Consider the following 20371-nt stretch of genomic DNA (forward strand, 5'->3'; position numbering starts at 1 on the left):
TTGCTTCTGAAGTCCCACCTCGGCCCGTTTGGCAGCATCTGCTTCTACCGCTTCAAAAAGAAGAAGGGACACTTGAGATTGCAGAGAGAAGCATCGTTTCACAAAATTAACATGCGCCTGGATGGATGAAAATATGAACATCTGCGAACAGCAGATTTAGCCACAGATGCAATGAAGGGATTCAAAGTGTCGCGGAGATACAGATGGGTGTGTGTTTGGTCCTCAGATGACTTCAGGTTTGCAAGAGTATCAATAAACTGCATGAAGGTATTTCAACGTTGCGCTGACAACCACAGATCGGCAGTGTGCTTATCTTTTTAGCTAAAATTTTGCTCAGAGCTGCAATCAAAAAAGCAAACAACTTATGGAAATATGGTTACAGAGACTACAATGCCTTTGTAAGACCAGCAAGAAAGAAAGAAAAAATTTTAAATCAAGGAAATTTTTTTATGTACAATTATAATGAATTACTTTTTTTAAATATTTTATATTAAGTAAATGAATAAATGAAAATAAGTATTTGAACGTATTTCTATTAAAATCTATTGGCTCTATGAACTGAAAAAATAATATAAATATATAATAAAATATATAATATATATATATAAATATATAATATATATAAAAATATATAAATATATATATATATATAAATTATTTAAAAAAAAATCTGTTTGTGAGCAACATTAAATCACAGCAAAAATATAAAAGGTGCTCCAGCCTGTGACTGATGATGATTCCAGCAAATCTAATGGAAAACAACACCATCATACCATCAAGTCGAACATAAAACTGAGGTTTGTTAACGAACATCACTGGCTACCATAATACACAGACGGCAAAACGTTTATGTCAGGAATATCTGAAAACAATCATTAATGACTAGCTGCCGAAAATTACTCCGCAAAAGTGGCAGGTGATGCAAATGTACATTTATTTTCACAATGTATTTGCTTTACAACAACAGCTCATTTCAGCAGGACGCTTCATGAAACCTTATTTAGAGCAGCAGTTGTCAAAAGACATGCTGGTACATGCCTAGATTCGCTTATCTGCACACAATCGCCAATATCATTCAGAAGCTAAATTAAAGTGCACAAACCTTTTTATGACAGAAATAATAAAAAGTCTTATCAAGAGACAGTAATAAGTGCGCAATTCATTTACATAAGTCATTCTTCTTCAGACGTGAAAAAAAAAAAAAAAAAACACTGGAAGAGGTTCTGATAACCCTAAACATCAGTCTACAGACACGACATTTCTTTCAATCAGAACCCATCAAATGAAGCGATAACAGACCAAGCACACTCTTATCCCAGAAAACCATGTTATTCATTTGTTAAAATCCGAAAACGTCAGTCAAAACCATGCATTTAATCTTAACAGAGGGTGTTTGGATTTGATTTTGAAAGCTAGCTAAAACCATACAGTAACGCATTTGCTTTTTTTTTCTCCTCTCACCCCAGAGAGCGAAGCCTCTCTTGGCGTAAAGAGCTCTGGTACTTTCCCAGAGAGGTGAAGCTCTCTTTGAAATCTTCTCATATCCAGTTTTGTGATCTCACAATGCGGCGGAGCCAGAGGTGTCTCTGAGAAAGAGCCGCATTGTCTTTGAATGCGCACTGGAGAGCTCACAAACAACATCCTGGAGGCCAGAGCGTCTCTGGAGAGACACCGGCGCAATCTTATGAGAGTTCCTCATGCTTGATGTGGCACCTCAGCTGATGAAACGCAAAAATGAATGGAATGTGTGCTGATACATCCACTCAGTTCAAACGCTCAAGAGAATAGTAAACAACAGTTATTGAAGAGTCTGGATACAGAGGAAACCATTGTGCGATTCTCAGATACGCATTTATCCAAACCATTTTCAAATTCCAGTCAAAAACATGGCCCTCAAAATAAGAGATTTTCTTCAGTATCCTAATGATCTTGCATTTTTTTTGTCATCATTCTAAAATTTATTATTTTGTCATAAAAGGACAAAAATAAAACAACTGAACATGCTTTCCAAATCCCTGCCATGCAAAAACATTTATAAAAGGACTCAAAAGACAATCCTAAACATGCAAAAGAACAAACAAATGGCTAGTTTCTTTGGCAAGGAAAACATCTTTTAACATGTATAAAAGCACTGAAAAAAAAGTTCCAACATTGCATGTTCCTTTTCTTGTGCATTCTTGTTCTCAGTCAATAAAATGGTACAATCTGGACTAAAAGACCTTTGGGTCACGAAATTGTGTCTTGTGGCAAAAAATATAGGTGAAATATAGATTAGAGGGAGACATTTGCTTCACTCTGTAACACTGATTTTCAAAGTAGTCCACTTTCAAAAAGAACAGTCCTTACACTTTTTACACAGAATCTTTTTGAAGGCTTTACGAAAGTCTCTGTTAAAGATGGTGTAGATGAGCGGGTTCAGGGCACTGTTGCAGTAACCGATCCAGAAGAAGAACTTGAAAAGTGGCTCTGGTAGTTTACAAGCCTCTGGACAAATGGCCTGCAAGCTGTAGCTGAAGAAGAACGGGAACCAGCAGACGACAAAAACCCCGATAACAACCGCCAGGACAAACGTGAACCGCTTCTCACGGACGATCATGGCTTTCCTCCTGGTGTTTGGAGTTCCTGCTGGTTTCATGTTGGAAGAGGCCAGCTGGCTGCCCTTTGATGTTACGAGGACATTTTGGTACGTTTTGGATGTTGAGGATGTCTGGTGTCCGGGATCCAGCGCCCTTGCGTTGGAGGTCGTCCCGTTGGCTTTATGTCCCTCAACTACCTCGACGTCAGAGCCTGAGCTTGAACTGTCCTCGTTGTCCTTGCACCTCCTTGAGCGCTTCATCTGCTGCCGACTTTCTGGTGGTTGAGGCTGGTTTACGGCGTCAGATCTGGATGGATCCGGAGTGAAGACATTCGCAGGGTCAACACCGTCCTGGTTTCTCCCGTTCTGCAGCTCTCGTCCTGGAGGAACACCACCTGCAGTGTCTTTCCTCGGCTCTCCGGGAGGACATCTAGTGTGCTTCTTGGCAATCTGATAGATGCGAACGTACACCAGGATCATGATGAGGCACGGGGCGAAGAACGACCCGATGGAGGAGTACAGGATGTACCAGACGTCCTCGTTGAGTTTGCACTGTGGGCCACCCCCATCCTTGGCCAGAGGGGTTTTGTTCATGGAGACGAGCGGAGGAAAAGAGATGACAGCAGAGATGAGCCACACCACCAGTATGGCCCCCTTGATCTTGCGAGGGGTGCGTTGGGTCGCGTACTGCACCGGCCGGGAGATGGACAGGTAGCGGTCCAGGCTGATGGCACACAGGTGGATGATAGAAGATGTGCAGAAGAGCACATCCAGTGCTAAGATGATCTCACACCAAAATGACTCAAAGTACCAGTAACCCATCAACTCATTAGCCAAAGAGAAGGGGATGATTAATGTGGCCACCAGGATGTCTGCTGCAGCCAAGGACACCAAAAAAAGGTTCTGAGGTCCTCGTAAAGAGCGGCATGTCAGGACGGCGATGATTACTAAGATGTTACCGAAGATGGTGAAGAGCATGATGATCGTCATTGCGGTGGCAAACACAGCCGTGGCTTCAGGGGAATAAGAAACATTGGAACTGCAGGCTTTAACCTCAGAACTAAGATTTTTTCCTGCTCCCAACCTACACGCCACATCTGGAGGCTGTATTACGGTCATACTGAAGTTCCAAGCTAGACCGAAGTGCAAAGAAGTTTTTGATCTAGAATTAAATCCTAGCGTAATCCTTCCAAAGACATTCTTTCTTTTAGAAAATCACCGAAAGTGAAATTACTACAATGACTCTTTACATCCAAGAACGACATCCTTTAGGCGTTTTCTTAGCCAAACTTCAAGAAGAAAAAAAAATAGCAGTCCGTCTATTTCTCAAGTAAATTATTTAAAATCAATCTTCAAGCAAAACGCGTAACTACAAAACCAGGCTCTTAATAAAAAAAGCTGTGGTATTAATTTTCCACAGCATTACTATCTACTATCATTAGTATGCATGTTTTAGATACTATGATAACTTACCCAAATTATACAAAAGACTATTTAATAATGTGTGCTTCAATCTTGATATTAAAAAGCCAGCGCGCACTTGCGGCACTGGAACAAACACGCGCATGAAGATGCACGGACGCATATAAACAATACACTACGTTTTTAGAGAGAGAAACATACAGTTGCAGAATAAAATCGTGTCCGAGTAAAAAAATAATAATAATAATAATAAAAATAAATTAAAAAAAACTTCACCGTCTCCAAACACGCGCACCAGCCCAGACAAAACTACATTTCCTCAAATACCAAACGCTGTGAAGCAAACAATCTTAGCACGAACAGGTCCATGTTAGAGAAAAAAAAAATCCAAGAAAGAACGCTCCAGTTAGGGTTAGACTTTAAGAATAATGATTGCTTTCAGTATTTTACAAAAAAACTTCTTCGGCGTCAACGGAATAAAACGAAACCGATAATTCCAACACTTAAGTCATTCTGTCTCTCCATTCACTTATTCTCAGAACATCTCTTTTCTAGAAGTTTGCGCATCAGTCACCGGAGTGAAGTGATTCGAGTTTCACTGCGCGCGCCTCGCCGTGTCTCCCGCCATGACGTCACGCCCTCTTCTCGTGGCGTCACGTCAGAGCGTCACCCGCCAGCCGTTTCTTTTACAAACCTTTTTTAATGTACAGTTGTTAACGGCCCAAACGGAAACCGCGTCTAAAAAGAAACGCAGCGATTTGAAGCAATTGGAGAGGAGGAAAAAAAAAAAAAAAAAAAAACGGAGCAGAATGCAAAATGCGTGAAATATATTCATATATTAAAGGATTTGTACTATCTATTTGTGCAACACCATTGCCCCGCTTTAGTTTATTTTGATAAATTTAAAAGTTACTTGCATATTATTTAAAGGTTCCTCATTTTGTAAACGCAAAAAGAGGTCTAGCGAATGAAACTAAATCTTACACCCATACTATTATTTAAAAGGCCACGATTAAAAAAAAAGTTAAAGAAGCATACTATATACTAGAATCACTAGACATATTCAGATTGCTTTTGTAAAATACAAAAAAAAAAACATCAGACGGACTGAAATAAATTCAGATCTCCAAACAAGGAAAACGGATTGTGATAAACATGCTGGGGAAAAAAAAATAATAAATAATATTCACTTAAGAACCCAAAGGAAAAAGACTTCGATGAGATTCTACTGCATGTACATTTGTGCCTCATACCTGTTTTTTTTTTTTTTTTTTTATAAAAACAACAGACTCGATTCACATCATCCACCTAAAAACGCGCAGTGACTACCACCTACTGGACAAAACGGGCATAACAATAAAAACAAAAAAATATAGGGACAACGTATTAGAATTTTGAAACCTTTATTTGTCCTCCTAGATTCCAAGTGACCATTCAAGATTTAGCTTGTTCCTTATCTGAAATTAAAGAAAACGGATACACTGAGCAACAGCGGCTGGATCTCTCAATGTCAAAGTCAAAGAACAGGGGCAAGGCAAAGATAATCAATAAATGTGCATCAGGTCTTTTTGAGATACTGCTAATGATTCGGTTTGACACCTCAATTCTTGGTCTATACACAGCTTCCCATTTTTATACCCTGAGGTTTTTTTTTTTCATATATATATATATATATATATATATATATATATATATATATATATATATATATATATATATATATATATATTTTTTTGTGTTTGTATATATATAAAATCAAAAATATGTTTGTATTTTGCATATACTATAATATCTCTGGTATGATGAGTGCACACATATGACTTACCGCAGCGGTACAGCGTCCTGATCCTTTGCACATCCAGGTGAGACAAGTGAGTCCTCTGACCGATTGTTACACCGCTCTCTATGGGGTCCATCGTGTGTTTTCCATTGCGAGAGAAATATTTGCTGATAAACAGAATTTGCCGATGAAAATAATAAAGTGCACGGCCAACCAAAAGCACATCACGCACCCAGACAGCGCGAGGGATACATTTCGACTGAAACTCTTACCTTCCGTAATGCATGATTGATTCTGCGTCATACTTTATACCGAGGGTGTTCCCTTTTCTCTTCATAAAATTGTCCTCTTTCCCTGCGAAACAAAAACAGAATACGTTAAGGCCAAATTATTAGCACGAAAAAAGAATGGAAAACCAGTCGCACTTTATTCTTCACCGTATTTCATGGCCTACAACAAAACTAGGCATGTTTCTGACTATCACAGTACTTCACGTGTCAGGCTAAACAGGGTTAAAGAAACTTAAACTCATTTTATTTATACAAAAAAGTGCCACATTAGGAACCCAGACGAAACTGAAATGATGTACGCTAAAACTACTGCAAATTAAAGCAGGATTTCCAATAGAAATGCGTAAATTGCACCGAAATGCTGAATGCACACTTTACCGGAGATGATGTTTTCATCAAGTATAATGACGTGATCATCACGATCGAATCGGGTATGCTCGTGATGAAAGCCGAGGGAATGAATGATCTCGTGGCAGATGTTCCCGACATTACATTTCGGGCCGACCATAACAGACTGCTCGCCCCCGATACATCCAACGTAAGACGCACACCTTTGAGAACGTCGCCCCAGATTAAACACCAAGTAGAAAAGAGAGTCTGAAGCATTCCAGAAAAGTGTCCTAACAAAAGACATTGGCGACTCACCCACTTCCTTCCTCAAAGCGCAAATAGTCGGTTTCTTTAGCATGCCGATGGAATTTTACACAAGTCTTCTCAGAAATCATATCGAAGGCATCAAGAATGTCTTTAGTCCTGCCCTCTGAAGTCCGCAACCACACACGGAAACAAACATTACTTCTCTGATATTGCTTAAACACGCAACATACAGATCTAATCATTAATAATTGTAACTACACCACACTGAAGGTTTTATATCTGCAGAAAACACCACCAGACACGCAGAAAAACTCACTAAGAGTCAAATCGATTTCATACGGCACCGACAAACTTCCATCCACCTCAGGCCAGAGCTGACCCCCTGCGTTCCTGCCAGTCTAAAGAAACAGAGGCAACTATTTTTGTATTACAAGCATTCTGAAATGTTGCTTAAATATGCAAATGAGACACTATACCGTTTTAAATAAGCACTGGTTTCATTTTTCCTTATATACATAATAGAATATAACACAGTATAATATTGATGCAAGCTCTACTTAAAGGGATAGTTCATCCAAAAAAGATAATTATGTAATCATTTAGCCACATGTTTTTCTTCCTTCTCCATATTATTGGAATCGGTAGTCACTGTCAGTGTTACCAACATTCTTCAAAATATCCGCTTTTGTGCTCAAACTGAAAAAAAATAAATAAATAACTCCTACGGATTGGGAAGAACTTTTCGTTTTTAGGTGAACTCTCTCCATTTAGGTAGATATTTTTGGTTTAGCTAAGGAGAGAAAAACTAAGCTGTCTTTAAAGACGCATATTGTAATTGCAAATTGCAAATTTACAGAGACAAACAGATAGTGTAATAAAAAAAACAGCTTATTTTAGAATCGAGTGTTCTGAAAGAAATCGTATTATTGATGTAAAACGGCCTTAAAAAAAAAAAAGAAAGAAAAAAAAAGATGCATGGAGGGAAGGAAATCAGTTGTATATAGTAAATGCCTTAAATGACAACTAGCTAGTCTTAATCATGACCATAAAACAATATTTGGGTTTACTTGCAGTAAGATATCCCCCTCCTGTACAGCGTAGTCTGCCTCAAAATCTGTTGAAGACATTGATAAAAGACATTAAATCAGACCTAAAGGCTCTGAGGGGTCATGCTGTTGTATAGATAGTCTTACCAAGCTGCGTTTCACTTGTCTTTACCAAGGGAGGTGGTGCACTCTTCACTGAGTTAATATGCACTGTGGAAAAAAGACATCATGCCATTTAGTCTCTTCAATAACAAAAAACTAAACTAAACAATTAAACCCCCAGCACTTTTCCATCAGTGTACAGCACAAAAACAGCTTTATTTTAATGCGTATTCTATATCCACGAACGTAAACTCATAATTTAATTAATTTTGTGTGACAGATTTGCGCGATCGGAGTACCTTCAGAAAGCCATGAAAGTAGTAAAACGAACCACAGCATTTTAAACAGTTGCTAACTTGAAAGAAGTACGGTATTATATAAAACGTTTAAACAAACCTTCCCTCTCAAACACGTCCTTGCTAATTATTTGCCATCTGGGGCTCTTGATTGACAATTACTTATTGAAATCCAACGAGAGTCCGTTGGGTTTACAACAGCGGTAGGAACCAAAAACCCTCGTGGTGTAGTTTCGTTCCGGACGGTTTTATTGGTGGGGCGCAGAAAACACGCGTGAATTGTTGAATAGTTGTTATGTTGACAGCTGATAGCGGAAGAAAATCTGCTGTGGTGAGTTTGTGAAATTAACGTTACAAATTGTATTACAAGCGATAGATTTCCACCAGCCAGTTATGAGTTAATTGAATCAGCCGGATGTTTTTAAGTAACATTTTGGTAATGTTGATTCTTGCCATTTTTGAGGAAAACATAATCCGAGTTATACACTAAATCTAAAATATCCCTCGTATACATGTATCCCTATACACTTTCATTTCTGGAATTGTATAGGGATACATGTATATAAAGTATATTTCAGGTTTAGTGTATTTCAAATTAACATAGCGTCGGTTTAAAGACGTGTAATAGGCTATTTCTTTCTTTACATTATTATTATATAGTTTTTATCTTATATCTACTTTGCTTAAAACCTAGGTGCTGAATCTAAATCTGATACATTTCGGTTTAAAGATCATCTTTTTATATGCTATGCTATGTTTTATGTTAAGACTTTGGTGCTGAATGTTTGCCATACTCAACATGGTATTTCAGAGCACTTTCATTGTGAGAAATATGGTATATTCCCATTGCACTTGTTAATATCTGTTAGTATATAGACTGGTATTGACACAAACTATTGTTTATATAGTAAATATGTTATTCACCTGACCATGAATTTATTCTTTTGTTCTAAGAGAGCTCAAAATGACGAGGTGGGCCCGAGCGAACAACGTCCATAAACACAAAGAAGCAGACGCCACGCCGTGGAAGCAGCTGAAGGCGAGTGGGAACGCTGGAGAGGCGGGAACAAGTGCCGGCGGTCGACACATCCAGCAGGGACCGGGCGTTCAGAAACGCAACCCAAAAAAGAAGAAACGAGAACATGACAGTGAAGACGTGAATGGGTTTCTGGAGTATTTAAAGCAGACCGGTCAGACGCCTGAAGACCAGACTCTGAGAGAAGAAGTGGCAACTGCACTGAAGAAAGACACGAGACGAGAGAACAGACGGATAAAGAGACAAAACACCAAGAAGAACAATATGGTGAGGGGAGGGATGCGTGTGAAATGATTAATATGGGAGCTTTTCTCCACCATGGAATAAAATCTGTAACTGATCAAATTTGGCTTCTTTCTCCTCAGTTTTCTTCCTTGCTGCTCTTACATTTTTCTCACTCATAATTATGAGAAAATGGTTTTATTTTTTACTTATCTAATATGTATATGTGTGTGTGTGTGTGTGTGTGTGTACTGGTAAATTGGATTTTTTTTCAGAATTGATTGCAAGAGATATGAGCGTGCAATTCCAGGGGAAAAGTATAATGAGATAATTCTGAAAGAACTGCGAAACTGTCTCGAAATTGAGTTTATAAACTCAGATTTGTGAGATCCAAACGTACGAGATGGTTAGAGCCAATATAGACGCATAGCTCCGTATGTAGTGCCAGCTCAAAAAAAACCCAAAAAGCACCAAAGGATTGAAAAAGCAGAAGTAAGCTACTGGATCATCAAGTCTAAATATGAAATATCTCGCTTATGTTCTCATATTTTGCATCTAGATCTGCTTCAACTGCCGGAAGCCTGGTCACGGTATCGCTGACTGTCCAGAGGCGGATAACGATGAAGAGATGGGTCGTGGGATCTGTTATCGGTGTGGTTCTACCGAACATGAGATCCAGAGATGTCGCGCTAAAGTGGATCCTGCCATGGGTACGAGTTGAATCAGACGTTTTGATGGGAAATAAAAATAAAAAATCAAACCTGATACGACTTATCAAATGAATAACTTTTTTTTTTTTAAGGTAAATACCCGTATGCCAAGTGTTTTATCTGCGGTCAGAATGGACATCTGTCCAAAGCCTGTCCTGATAACCCAAAGGGACTGTATGCTGCAGGTCAGTGGTTTACTTGTTTGAGGACTAAATATCTGGATTTTAGCACTCATGGAGTTTCGTTCTTGCAGGCGGTTGCTGTCGTGTTTGTGGTTCAGTGGAGCACTTTCAGAAAGATTGTCCTGAACACCAGAACTCAAGTGAGTCGCTCGCACCTAAGCTAACCACATCTTCTGTAATTGGAAATGGAAGTTAACTCAAACTCCTTTTCGGCAGCTAATTCCATCACCCTCAGCCGACTGTCCAACAGAATCAGCGCCGACCACGAGGACGTCCCTGTTCCTGTGAGAAAAGCACAAGCCAAAAAAGACAAAGTGGTGGTGTTCTGATCCACAGCGGCTTGAGGACAAATATGCAACTATCGCAATTTGTGATGTTATTTTATACACAAACAAAAGTGACTCTTTCTGTTTTGAAACCATTTACTTGCTATTAAAGGTTTTCACGATGAAGTCGACTTGGAAATGTAAGCTTTAATTATGAATGTTTTCTCATTTATATACCCAAGAAAGAAAAGAGAATTTATTTACAAGACTTTTTTTTATACTCTATGAAAGAGTGTTGTTAAGTGGGTTTTTTTATTGCAATATTAAACAGCAAAGATTACAAAAGAAATAAAACAAACATTTGAGAACAATACGTATATATATGAAGTATGTTTCATTAATTCTTTTAATTTATTGTATAACAAGAAAAATTAATATACAAAAAAAACCAATAAAAAATGAATATAAAAGTAATAAAAAGGGGCACATTATTAGATCAAGGAGAAATCTTAGACATAGTACCTAAAACGGTAAAAAACATTACTGTAGGCTATTCGTGAATTATTTGTAAAATAAATCTCATTGACTTCTCATTTAGGTTTTAAACTTGACAATTTTCACATTTAGCAATTGCAAACATTACTGTGACTTTAGATTGATTAACATGTCTACATATGTTTTTATGGAATAAAACAACGTTACGAGATCCTTTACTCCTGTGATGCATGGAAGAAGTTACTTTGCCAGGACATTTATAAACTATATTACAGTAAATTGTATAACAGTGGACTATATAAAGGACATACTGTTAACAATAGTTACACACATAATCAAACAAATGATATTTGTAAGACTACAAAATGTAAAATGCAGAATTTCAGGTCTGGTCTGGAAGGCTTTCTGCTTCTAGTTTGGGTGAAGCACTGAGATCGACTCATCTCAAAACACAAGAGTGGTAAACGAATGAGGTTACAGTATGCATATCATGCTATTTTACTGACAAAACCTCAGCTGGTTTCCGCAGTTAGTTGAAATCAAGGGTAAATGTGGAAGGAATTGCTATGATGAGAAGGCGTGATTGTGACTCAGTTTTTAAAAAAAAGGCATAAAAGTATCATAAAACTACATTCAAATATGAATCTGTGATATTCTTGTAATTTCTTATATCTTTTCTTGCGAGGAAACAAATGTACTAAATGAGCATTATGTAACCTTCATAATGATGCCTCATTATGATTCTGTAAATATTGCATAAAATATTTCTTTTTTAGTCAACCAGAGAATATCTTCTTATGCCACCTGATTTTTAGTTCCTTCAAAATCACCAACGGAGCATGTTAACAACCCGGGGCTAAAGCAAGAGACACGATATGTGTCGAGTAAATAAAGATAACATGATAATCTACTTCGACAGACTGACCTAATGCATTATTCATACACCAACATAGCTAATGAGAAAGGAGATAATCAAGCTCAAGCGATCAGTTGTATAAACGAAACTAATTCACTGGGGGAGGGGTTCAAATTAATTATGCAGTGCACAGAGTCTAAACACAAACAATACACAAAAAAAAAAAAACTAAACATAATACGCAACATGTTTTGAAAAAGTACCATGAGCTCCAAAGGAATCTGAGTGGATGCTCTTTCAAAGCTGGGATTTTCAGCTGGCTTTAAGCATCGACTTTGTCTCAGATGTTTCTGCTTAAAAGCTAGTGGAGAAATAAAAACACAAAACAGAGATTTAAAGTTTAATGTTGTTAAAAGGAAAGGAATAGTTCACCCAAAAATGAAAATGTACTCATCCTCACACAAATCAAATTTGTAGTTGAGTTTGTTTCTTAATCAGAAAAGATTTGTAGAAATGTAGCATTACATTACTTGCTTGGCAACTGATCATTTTGTTTACGGTTTATCAGTTGTTAGGACTCTCGTCCTGATGGCACCCATTCACTGCAGAGGATCCACTAGTGAGAAAGTCATGTTATACTACATTTTTTTCCAAACCTGTTTTGATGGAGAAACAAACATATACATCTTGAACGGCCTGAGGATGAGCACAATTTCAGCACATTTAAATTTTTGGGTGAACTAATTCTTTTATGTGGCTATTAGCAACTTTTGTGTAAATGAATGTCTTTGTGTTTTTACTGCAGACATCAATCTTGAACCCTTCTGAAACTCTAGGATCAGGATAGATCTCAATTCACTCTGTAATTGTACATATCTGGTCCTTTCTGTGAGTAATTTAAACATTTATTTATTCATTTTTTTCAGAAATATTTGTATTAAATCATGATATTTTTATTTAGTAGCATGCTAAATACAGTATATGGCTGTGCTTAAGCACTGTGCTCGTGTCACAAGGCCACAATTTTATTTTTTTTATTCTGTGTGAATTGGTGCCTTACAGACATTTGCATTGTGTTGAATGCTGTACAGGCAAGCATTACAGACAGTATCTTATGAGGCACTTGTTTTCATAAAACATTTTCAGTTTCGCTGATATATATCACCGAAGAATTTCTTATCACATTTACTGACCTAGATTCTCAAAGCAAAAAAAAAAAGGAACCTCCACACAACCGCAAACCACTTAGTTTCATGAGAAAATGATTTTTCTGATATCAGTGATAACTTCATTTGGACATCCTCAGTAATGTCTGGTTTATTCAATTCTTGCAGAACACCAGCAGATCATTTAAGAAATGATTCACGTATAAATTTAGCCAGCGTGTTTACATAAATGGACAGGACAGGCATTTGACTGAACCCCAGTCCAGAGAGTCATTACTAGTGTAACCTGGGTTTCAATCAGATGGTCCGATTGCATAAAGAATGCCTTTGGGGAAATGGATTCAACAGTGCAAAATAAAGCCAAACTGTATTGGAGCTGACCCCCTCTTCTCCGAGAGTCCAGCAACTCAAACACCTGATACACTGGTTGTCCATCAATATCTAGAGGTGGAGGTGGTTCTGGGGCTTCATGGCTGGGGTCAGCTCCCGGGTGGACTGGTTTAGTTAGCAGGAAGCTCAAGTTTGTATGTTCATCAATTCTTTCAATCATTAATTCTTTCCAGAATTTTAAAAAGGACCCAAGTACCTGGGACTGAACTTCCTGCTGGGCAGCCACAGTTTGATGTTTCTGGTTGAGAGCCAGACCCATTGGCCAGGTCAGTAAGGAGGGTGTGGGTGACGTTGTTGACTGGCCTGGAATTCCTGAATACATATGGCTCTTTGGAAACAACCTTGAGCACTATCCCACACCCTCTCACTACGACGAATCCAATCATTGATGGCTGGAACTAACGATGGTTCACCCGACCACGGGAACAACGGAGGTTGGAATCCTAATACACATTGGAAGGGGGTGAGGCCGGTGGATGAATGGGTAAGTGAGTTCAGAGCGTATTCAGCCCAGTGTAGGAACTCCGATCACCGATGCTGCTCTCGACTGCAATAAGTTCTCAGGTAGCGCCCGATTTCTTGGTTAAGCCATTCTACTTGTCCATTAGATTGCGGGTGCCGTGACGCATTCAATTGCATGGGTTCGTCGACTGGGGTTTCTCATTGGGAAGCAGGCATGGCAGTAAAAGTAGTTTAATGACGGTAGTTCTTGTGTCTGGGGTGCTGTCATAGAGTGTCAATCTTTATAGTTAGCATGACAAAATCTGAAAAGGACATATCTTCCCCTTTATAAGCTAACTCAGACTGTAACTCGGGATTCAGACTATTTCGAAAGGTAGCTTTCAAGGCCACATCATTCTAGCCGCTCTGAACAGCGAGGGTTCTAAACTCAATAGCATAGTCCGCCGCAGGATGATTACCCTGGGTAATATGAATCAGTTAGGGGGAAACATCCTTCCCGTTGGCTGAATATTCGAAAACTTCTCTAAGTTGTTGTTGTGCAAAATAGTCTACAGAATACCGGAGTTGAACATCTGAGTCCCAGACAGTCAAAGCCCAATCAAGTGCTCTCCCGGTTAGCATGCGCATTTCTTATCCTCTGATTCGAATCCGTCACCCTGATTATCCAGGAATAGCCGGAGCTGGCCTAGAAAGCCCTTACACTGGTTGGCAGTACCATTGAACTTGTTAGGTAGAGCAAAGCTTACCAGCTGAAGTGTTGGTGATGGTAGAGCTCGATTGAGGTGCGTGAGATGGTTGTTTACAGCCTGTAACTTGTTGAGCTGTTCTTGATAACTTTTAAGCAAGTCTTGCTGATAAAGGAATGCTGCTTGAAGACTTTCACAGTCCAAGAACAGTCCAATCAGGCAGAGGGGCAAATCCAAGAAGCAGAGAGAGCAAACAGGCAGAGATCACGCAAAACAGCAATCACCATAAACACTCAGTAAGGCAGGGTAGGCTGACAATACTTCACGTGGATAAGTTTGTGAGCTCTGGCTTTATGCTGGCCAAACAGGAAGTGTTGCAGAGGAAGTGGAGCCAAGTCAGTATTCCGGTGACGACTCCCTCTGCTGGCGTGCCATTACACTGATGACCTGCTGAAGGGCCAGGGTGTTTTGAGCAGTTAATTACTGATTGCTTACAAGTCCAAAGAACCACATCTCTTTACAATGTAGTTATAGATAGCATTTGAAGTTACAATTTATTTTAAATTGTAATTTTAAAAGTAGAAATATTTTTGTTACAAAAACCAGATCAAACAGCTTCGACTGGGTAATTTAAATTTTTGGGTGAACTGTTCCTATAAGTTTGTGAACAAATACGCCTCACCTCGGCCCGTTTGGCAGCATCTGCTTCTACCGCTTCAAAAAGAGGGAGGGACACTTGAGATTGCAGAGAGAAGCATCGGTTCTCAAAATTAACATGCTACTGGATGGATGAAAATATGAACATCTGCAAACTGCAGATTTTGCCATAGTTTCAGAGTGTTGTGGAGATACAGATGAGTGTGTGTTTGGTCCTTAGATGACGTCTGGATTGCATTAGCATTAATAAACTGCAAGGAAGTCACTTCAACGTCGCACTGAAAAACCACAGAATATCATTGTGCATATCTATTGAGGTAAAACAAAATATCATAAATGATGGTTAGTCATAAGAGCTGCAAAGTCTTTGGTCATGGCAGGCATGAACGGCATTGATCATAGAAGACCTTTTTTATACCACAAACAGATAATATTCTCACAGACCAGCTGTTTTATAAATTTAGATTCCCAGCTCCATGCTGGTGCTTCTTCACTTCATTTAATCTGAGAAACTTGGCTTTGTGTTCAGTGACATATTTTTTGTGTCGTTCATTAGGATTGTGTTTGGATTATTGTACAGTTGGAAGATGCAAACATGGCCTTTTATAAGATTTATTACAGTTACAGTTTATTTTACCTCTTGGTGTTTGATAGAATCCATGACATATATGTCTAAACAAGACGTCCAGGACCTCCAGCAGAAATATATCAGTATATTTAAGTGTGCACATTTTATCGCTGTGTTCACCAATCCCATCTTGAGTGTTCTCATAATAGAAGCCAGTGCCATTTGAACTTCCAGTCTTGTCTGACAACTGAACATGCATTTTTCTTGAAATCCTCCCAAGCAACATATTTTTTTCTTTTTCAATTTTGTCTGACTCAACTATTTTCTGCAGTTCTCCTGCTGTGATCCTTGAAGAGTCTTTGTTCACTCTCCTCTTTACCATGCATTGGGATGATATAGACACATGTCCTCTTCCAGGCAGTTTCATAACATTTTGTGTTGATCAGAAATTCTTAATTATTGCCTTGATTGTGGAAATGGGAATTTTCACTGCTATAACTCTTTTCTTAAAGCCAATTCACTAATTTATGAAGCTCAATTATTTTTTGCTACACACCAGTTTGGTTTGTATCATTGTGATGGATGATTAATGTAATTTGGACTTTGTTTTCCCTCTTATTTATATTTCTGTGAAACAGGAAAACATGGCTTGACAATTTCATAATCACCCTAGAGTGCTCAAAATTTCTAATATGAATAATTTTTTTTTATTCTTACTATCCAATAAAATGTTAGATTTTTGAAAAATAAAAGATCAAAAGGACTAACAATGCAGATTGATTTTTTTTCCAGACTTCTTTGATTATATTAATCAAGGGTGCCAATATATTTGGCCATGACTGTATGCTAGATGTTAAAGGGAAATATTTATTATTAATATTATTATTACTATTAATGCTGTACATGTGGCAATGTGTTTTATTCATGCATATAATCAATAAAAAGAAAACAAGTAGATAAAACATTTTTATTAAAAACAAAATAGGTACAATATCAGAAGTGATCGAGTTAGATTGTCAATGAGTATATAACATAACAGAGTACACAACTGCCATTAAAAAAAATCTAAAAATCTAAAAAAATAAATCCTTAGCAACCCTAGCTGCAAAAAATACTCTGCAAAAGATGCAGATGATTCAAATGTACATTTATTTTCACAAATATATTTGAGTCACCAATATCATTCAGAATCTAAATTAAAGTGCACAAACCTTCCTATGACAACACAAAAATAATAGAAATTCTTATCAAGAGGCATTAATAAGTGCATAGTTAATTTACATAATTGCCACTCTTATTTTTAGACACAGAAAACACTTGAAGAGGTTTTGATAACCCAAGACATCAGTCCATTACTTTTAAGCAGGAAAACAATGTTATTCATTAGTTAAAATCTGAAAACCGTTGATTTTTTTTTTTCTTTTCAGCATTGCTTTTCAGCATTGATGAGACATTAATAAAAACACAAAGGCAAACGTAATTTACATTAAAACAGATCTGCAATTGGCTAGTTTATTTATTTAAATTATTATTATTATTATTAACATTTCTCAGAAGTAAAACGTAGGCCTGTAGGCCTATAAAAAAAATTCCTGTGCTTCAAAAGGAAGACTAATTACCTTTTACACAGAATCTTTTTGAAGGCTTTACGGAAGTCTCTGTTAAAGATGGTGTAGATGAGCGGGTTCAGGGCACTGTTGCAGTAGCCGATCCAGAAGAAGAACTTGAAAAGTGGCTCTGGTAGTTTACAAGCCTCTGGACAAATGGCCTGCAAGCTGTAGCTGAAGAAGAACGGGAACCAGCAGACGACAAAAACCCCGATAACAACCGCCAGGACAAACGTGAACCGCTTCTCATGGATGATGTACACTTTCCTCCTGGTGTTTGGAGTTCCTGCTGGTTTCATGTTGGAAGAGGCCAGCTGGCTGCCCTTTGATGTTACAATGACGTTTTGGTACGTTTGGGATGTTGAGGATGTCTGGTGTCCGGGAACCAGCGGCCTTGCGTTGGAAGTCGTCCCGTTGGCATTATGTCCCTCAACTACCTCGACGTCAGAGCCTGAGCTTGAACTGTCCTCGTTGTCCTTGCACCTCCTCGAAGCGCTTCATCTGCTGCCGACTTTCTCATGAGGCTGGTTTACGCCGTCAAATCTGGATGGATCCGGGTGAAGACATTCGCAGGGTCAACACCGCCCTGGTTTCTCCCGTTCTGCAGCTCTCGTCCTGGAGGAACACCACCTGCAGTGTCTTTCCTCGGCTCTCCGGGAGGACATCTAGTGTGCTTCTTGGCAATCTGATAGATGCGAGCGTACACCAGGATCATGATGAGGCACGGGCGAAGAGCGACCCGATGGAGGAGTACAGGATGTACCAGACGTCCTCGTTGAGTTTGCACTGTGGGCCACCCCATCCTACCAGAGGGGTTTTGTTCATGGAGACGAGCGGAGAAAAGAGATGACAGCAGAGATGAGCCACACCACCAGTATGGCCCCCTTGATCTTGCGAGGGGTGCGTTGGGTCGCGTACTGCACCGGCCGGGAGATGGACAGGTAGCGGTCCAGGCTGATGGCACACAGGTGTATGATAGAAGATGTGCAGAAGAGCACATCCAGTGCTAAAAAGATTTTGCACTCAAAGTTCTGATGGCTACCAGGACAGGTGTATGATCACATCCAGTGCTAAAAAGATTTTGCACTCAAAGTACCAGTAACCCATCAACTCATTGGCCAAAGAGAAGGGGATGATTAATGTGGCCACCAGGATGTCTGCTGCAGCCAAAGACACCAAAAAAAGGTTCTGAGGTCCTCGTAAAGAGCGGCATGTCAGGACGGCGATGATCACTAAGATGTTACCGAAGATGGTGAAGAGCATGATGATCGTCATTGCGGTGGCAAACACAGCCGTGGCTTCAGGAGAATAAGAAACATTGGAATTGAATGCCACGGAAAGTGGTGTTGAGGCCATTATCAAGTTCCAGGCTAGACAGAGAAGTGCAAAGCAGTCTTGATATATACTTAAATCTTATCGTAATCCTTTTTTAAGAAAATCGTTGAAAGTGAAATGACTAAAACGAGTCATTCCATCAGTCAAAGAGTGGCCTCCTCTAAGTACTTCCCTCGGCGAACCTTAATGAGGAAAACACAACAGATAAAGATATTTTATTTTTGTATTTAAAGGGGGCAGTGAAGCCTGTCTGTTCGATAAGTTAATAATTAAAAAACAATTAGCAAGTAAAACGTGACTGCAATACCAATCATTGATAAAATAAATAAATCAACAAATAAAATAAAAAACAACAACGCGGTATTAACTTACCACAGCATCGGCAAGTCAAACTGCTTTTTAAATACGATGATCGTTTTAATAAATCAGATATATATTTTATATATCTTAAACATAAGAAGAAAAAAGATATAAAAACAAAACAAAACAAAACAGAGATGCAGCCTAACGGGAGAAACGCGCTTGGAGATGCGCGAGGACACTATAGCGCGTCAAAACGATGCACGGGGTTTATATACGGTAAAAGACAGGGAGGTAATTTTGCAGATATACAGGACACGGAAGCATAAAAACGATATACACGTGGTAGCACAGTGGGTTTGTGTGTGTCCAAACAGCTCTGAAATGTTTACGACGCGTAAAAAGTCCACCGTCTCCGCGCACGCGCACCCGCCAATTAAGATATCCTCAAATATCAAATATCTATAGGGCAAATTATCTTTACATAAACAGTTCCACGTCAGAGAGAGGAAAACCATCAAACGAATTTTCCAGTTTTAAGACTTTAAATAATTATTATACAATGCAGGCTAATAAACTGATTGGGAATAAGATCATTCGCGTAATTCCATTCATGATTTTATTCACGTGTCATTTTCCTTTTCTAGAGGTTTTCTAGACGTTTGCGCATCGGTCAGTCACCGGAGTGAACACACAATCATTCCTTTTCTAGGTCATGGTTCACTTTTGCCATATATATTAAATACTTTTCTCATATTGTTCGTGCACGTGACTCAAACCGCAAGAAACGTCAACTTCACAAACTGCAGCAGAGATGATTTGACTGCCACCTACCGGACAAAACCCTTTTTAATTTCTTGAGCAATTCTTACAATTCAGGCTTTTTCCTGAATTTATAGACCTATCTCACAACTCAAATGAAGTTTTTGTCTCTCAGTTTTTTCTTAGAATTATATATTGTTATTCTTTTTGGTGGTTTGTGCCTCATCGCACATCTTTCTTCATTGCCACTTCCTGTCTGAGATCTTAGTCTGCTTTGCCAGTGTGACGTATCCACCGAAAATGTGGTGTTTTCTTCTTTACTTGGAAACTGAAACATCTACATAGACCTACGATTGATCTGATTAATAATTTATTGAACTCACCAACGATTCACCGTCTGCCTCAGATGTTTTCAGCCACAAAACAAAAGTGCCTGTTCCTGCTGAGAGACTATTTACTTGCTAGTAAATGTCCTTAGGATGAAGCTGCTTGAACATGACTTGTGTGCCTGACTCGGACATTTAAATATTTAATCATGATTCACGTGTTCTCAATTATGCCCA

At 38.7% G+C, this 20371-nt stretch overlaps 3 protein-coding genes and 1 pseudogene across 3 annotated transcripts; 1 reads left to right on the forward strand and 3 right to left on the reverse strand.

The window, feature by feature from the left end:
• Nucleotides 1–959: 959 nt before the first annotated feature.
• LOC122333717 (alpha-2B adrenergic receptor-like) lies at nt 960–4041 on the reverse strand. The gene has a single exon (XM_043231418.1). It carries the CDS (start codon nt 3692–3694, stop codon nt 2327–2329), a length of 1368 nt encoding a protein of 455 aa, XP_043087353.1. The 5' UTR covers nt 3695–4041; the 3' UTR covers nt 960–2326.
• Nucleotides 4042–5383: 1342 nt separating this feature from the next.
• Nucleotides 5384–8222, reverse strand: LOC122333708 (zinc metalloproteinase nas-6). The gene is made up of 9 exons (XM_043231408.1): nt 8112–8222; nt 7858–7920; nt 7732–7778; nt 6981–7062; nt 6713–6827; nt 6446–6618; nt 6050–6131; nt 5823–5944; nt 5384–5454 (listed from the first exon to the last, which is right to left on the reverse strand). The coding sequence occupies exons 1-9, from the start codon at nt 8149–8151 to the stop codon at nt 5432–5434; spliced, it is 747 nt and encodes a 248-aa protein (XP_043087343.1). The 5' UTR covers nt 8152–8222; the 3' UTR covers nt 5384–5431.
• Nucleotides 8223–8289: 67 nt separating this feature from the next.
• Nucleotides 8290–10710, forward strand: zcchc9 (zinc finger, CCHC domain containing 9). Its single transcript, XM_043231407.1, has 6 exons — nt 8290–8439; nt 9063–9411; nt 9926–10076; nt 10169–10261; nt 10330–10398; nt 10475–10710. The coding sequence occupies exons 2-6, from the start codon at nt 9073–9075 to the stop codon at nt 10585–10587; spliced, it is 765 nt and encodes a 254-aa protein (XP_043087342.1). The 5' UTR covers nt 8290–8439; nt 9063–9072; the 3' UTR covers nt 10588–10710.
• A 6095-nt stretch (nt 10711–16805) lies between these two features.
• On the reverse strand, nt 16806–20145 carry LOC122333720 (annotated as a pseudogene).
• Nucleotides 20146–20371: the final 226 nt, after the last annotated feature.

Source organism: Puntigrus tetrazona, unplaced genomic scaffold (genome assembly GCF_018831695.1).
Source record: "Puntigrus tetrazona isolate hp1 unplaced genomic scaffold, ASM1883169v1 S000000373, whole genome shotgun sequence".
NCBI lineage: Eukaryota > Metazoa > Chordata > Actinopteri > Cypriniformes > Cyprinidae > Puntigrus > Puntigrus tetrazona.

Bases quoted from the DNA above. Each gene is read 5' to 3' on its own strand.
- LOC122333717 (XM_043231418.1), bottom strand. From the start codon at position 3,694: ATGACCGTAATACAGCCTCCAGATGTGGCGTGTAGGTTGGGAGCAGGA.
- LOC122333708 (XM_043231408.1), bottom strand. From the start codon at position 8,151: ATGCTGTGGTTCGTTTTACTACTTTCATGGCTTTCTGAAG. The intron at 7,779-7,857 runs GTAAGACTATCT...TGTCTTCAACAG, and splicing joins GACAAGTGAAACGCAGCTTG to ATTTTGAGGCAGACTACGCT. The intron at 6,619-6,712 runs GTGAGTCGCCAA...ACGTTCTCAAAG, and splicing joins CGCTTTGAGGAAGGAAGTGG to GTGTGCGTCTTACGTTGGAT.
- zcchc9 (XM_043231407.1), top strand. From the start codon at position 9,073: ATGACGAGGTGGGCCCGAGCGAACAACGTCCATAAACACAAAGAAGCA. The intron at 10,077-10,168 runs GTACGAGTTGAA...TTTTTTTTTAAG, and splicing joins TAAAGTGGATCCTGCCATGG to GTAAATACCCGTATGCCAAG. The intron at 10,262-10,329 runs GTCAGTGGTTTA...TCGTTCTTGCAG, and splicing joins AAAGGGACTGTATGCTGCAG to GCGGTTGCTGTCGTGTTTGT.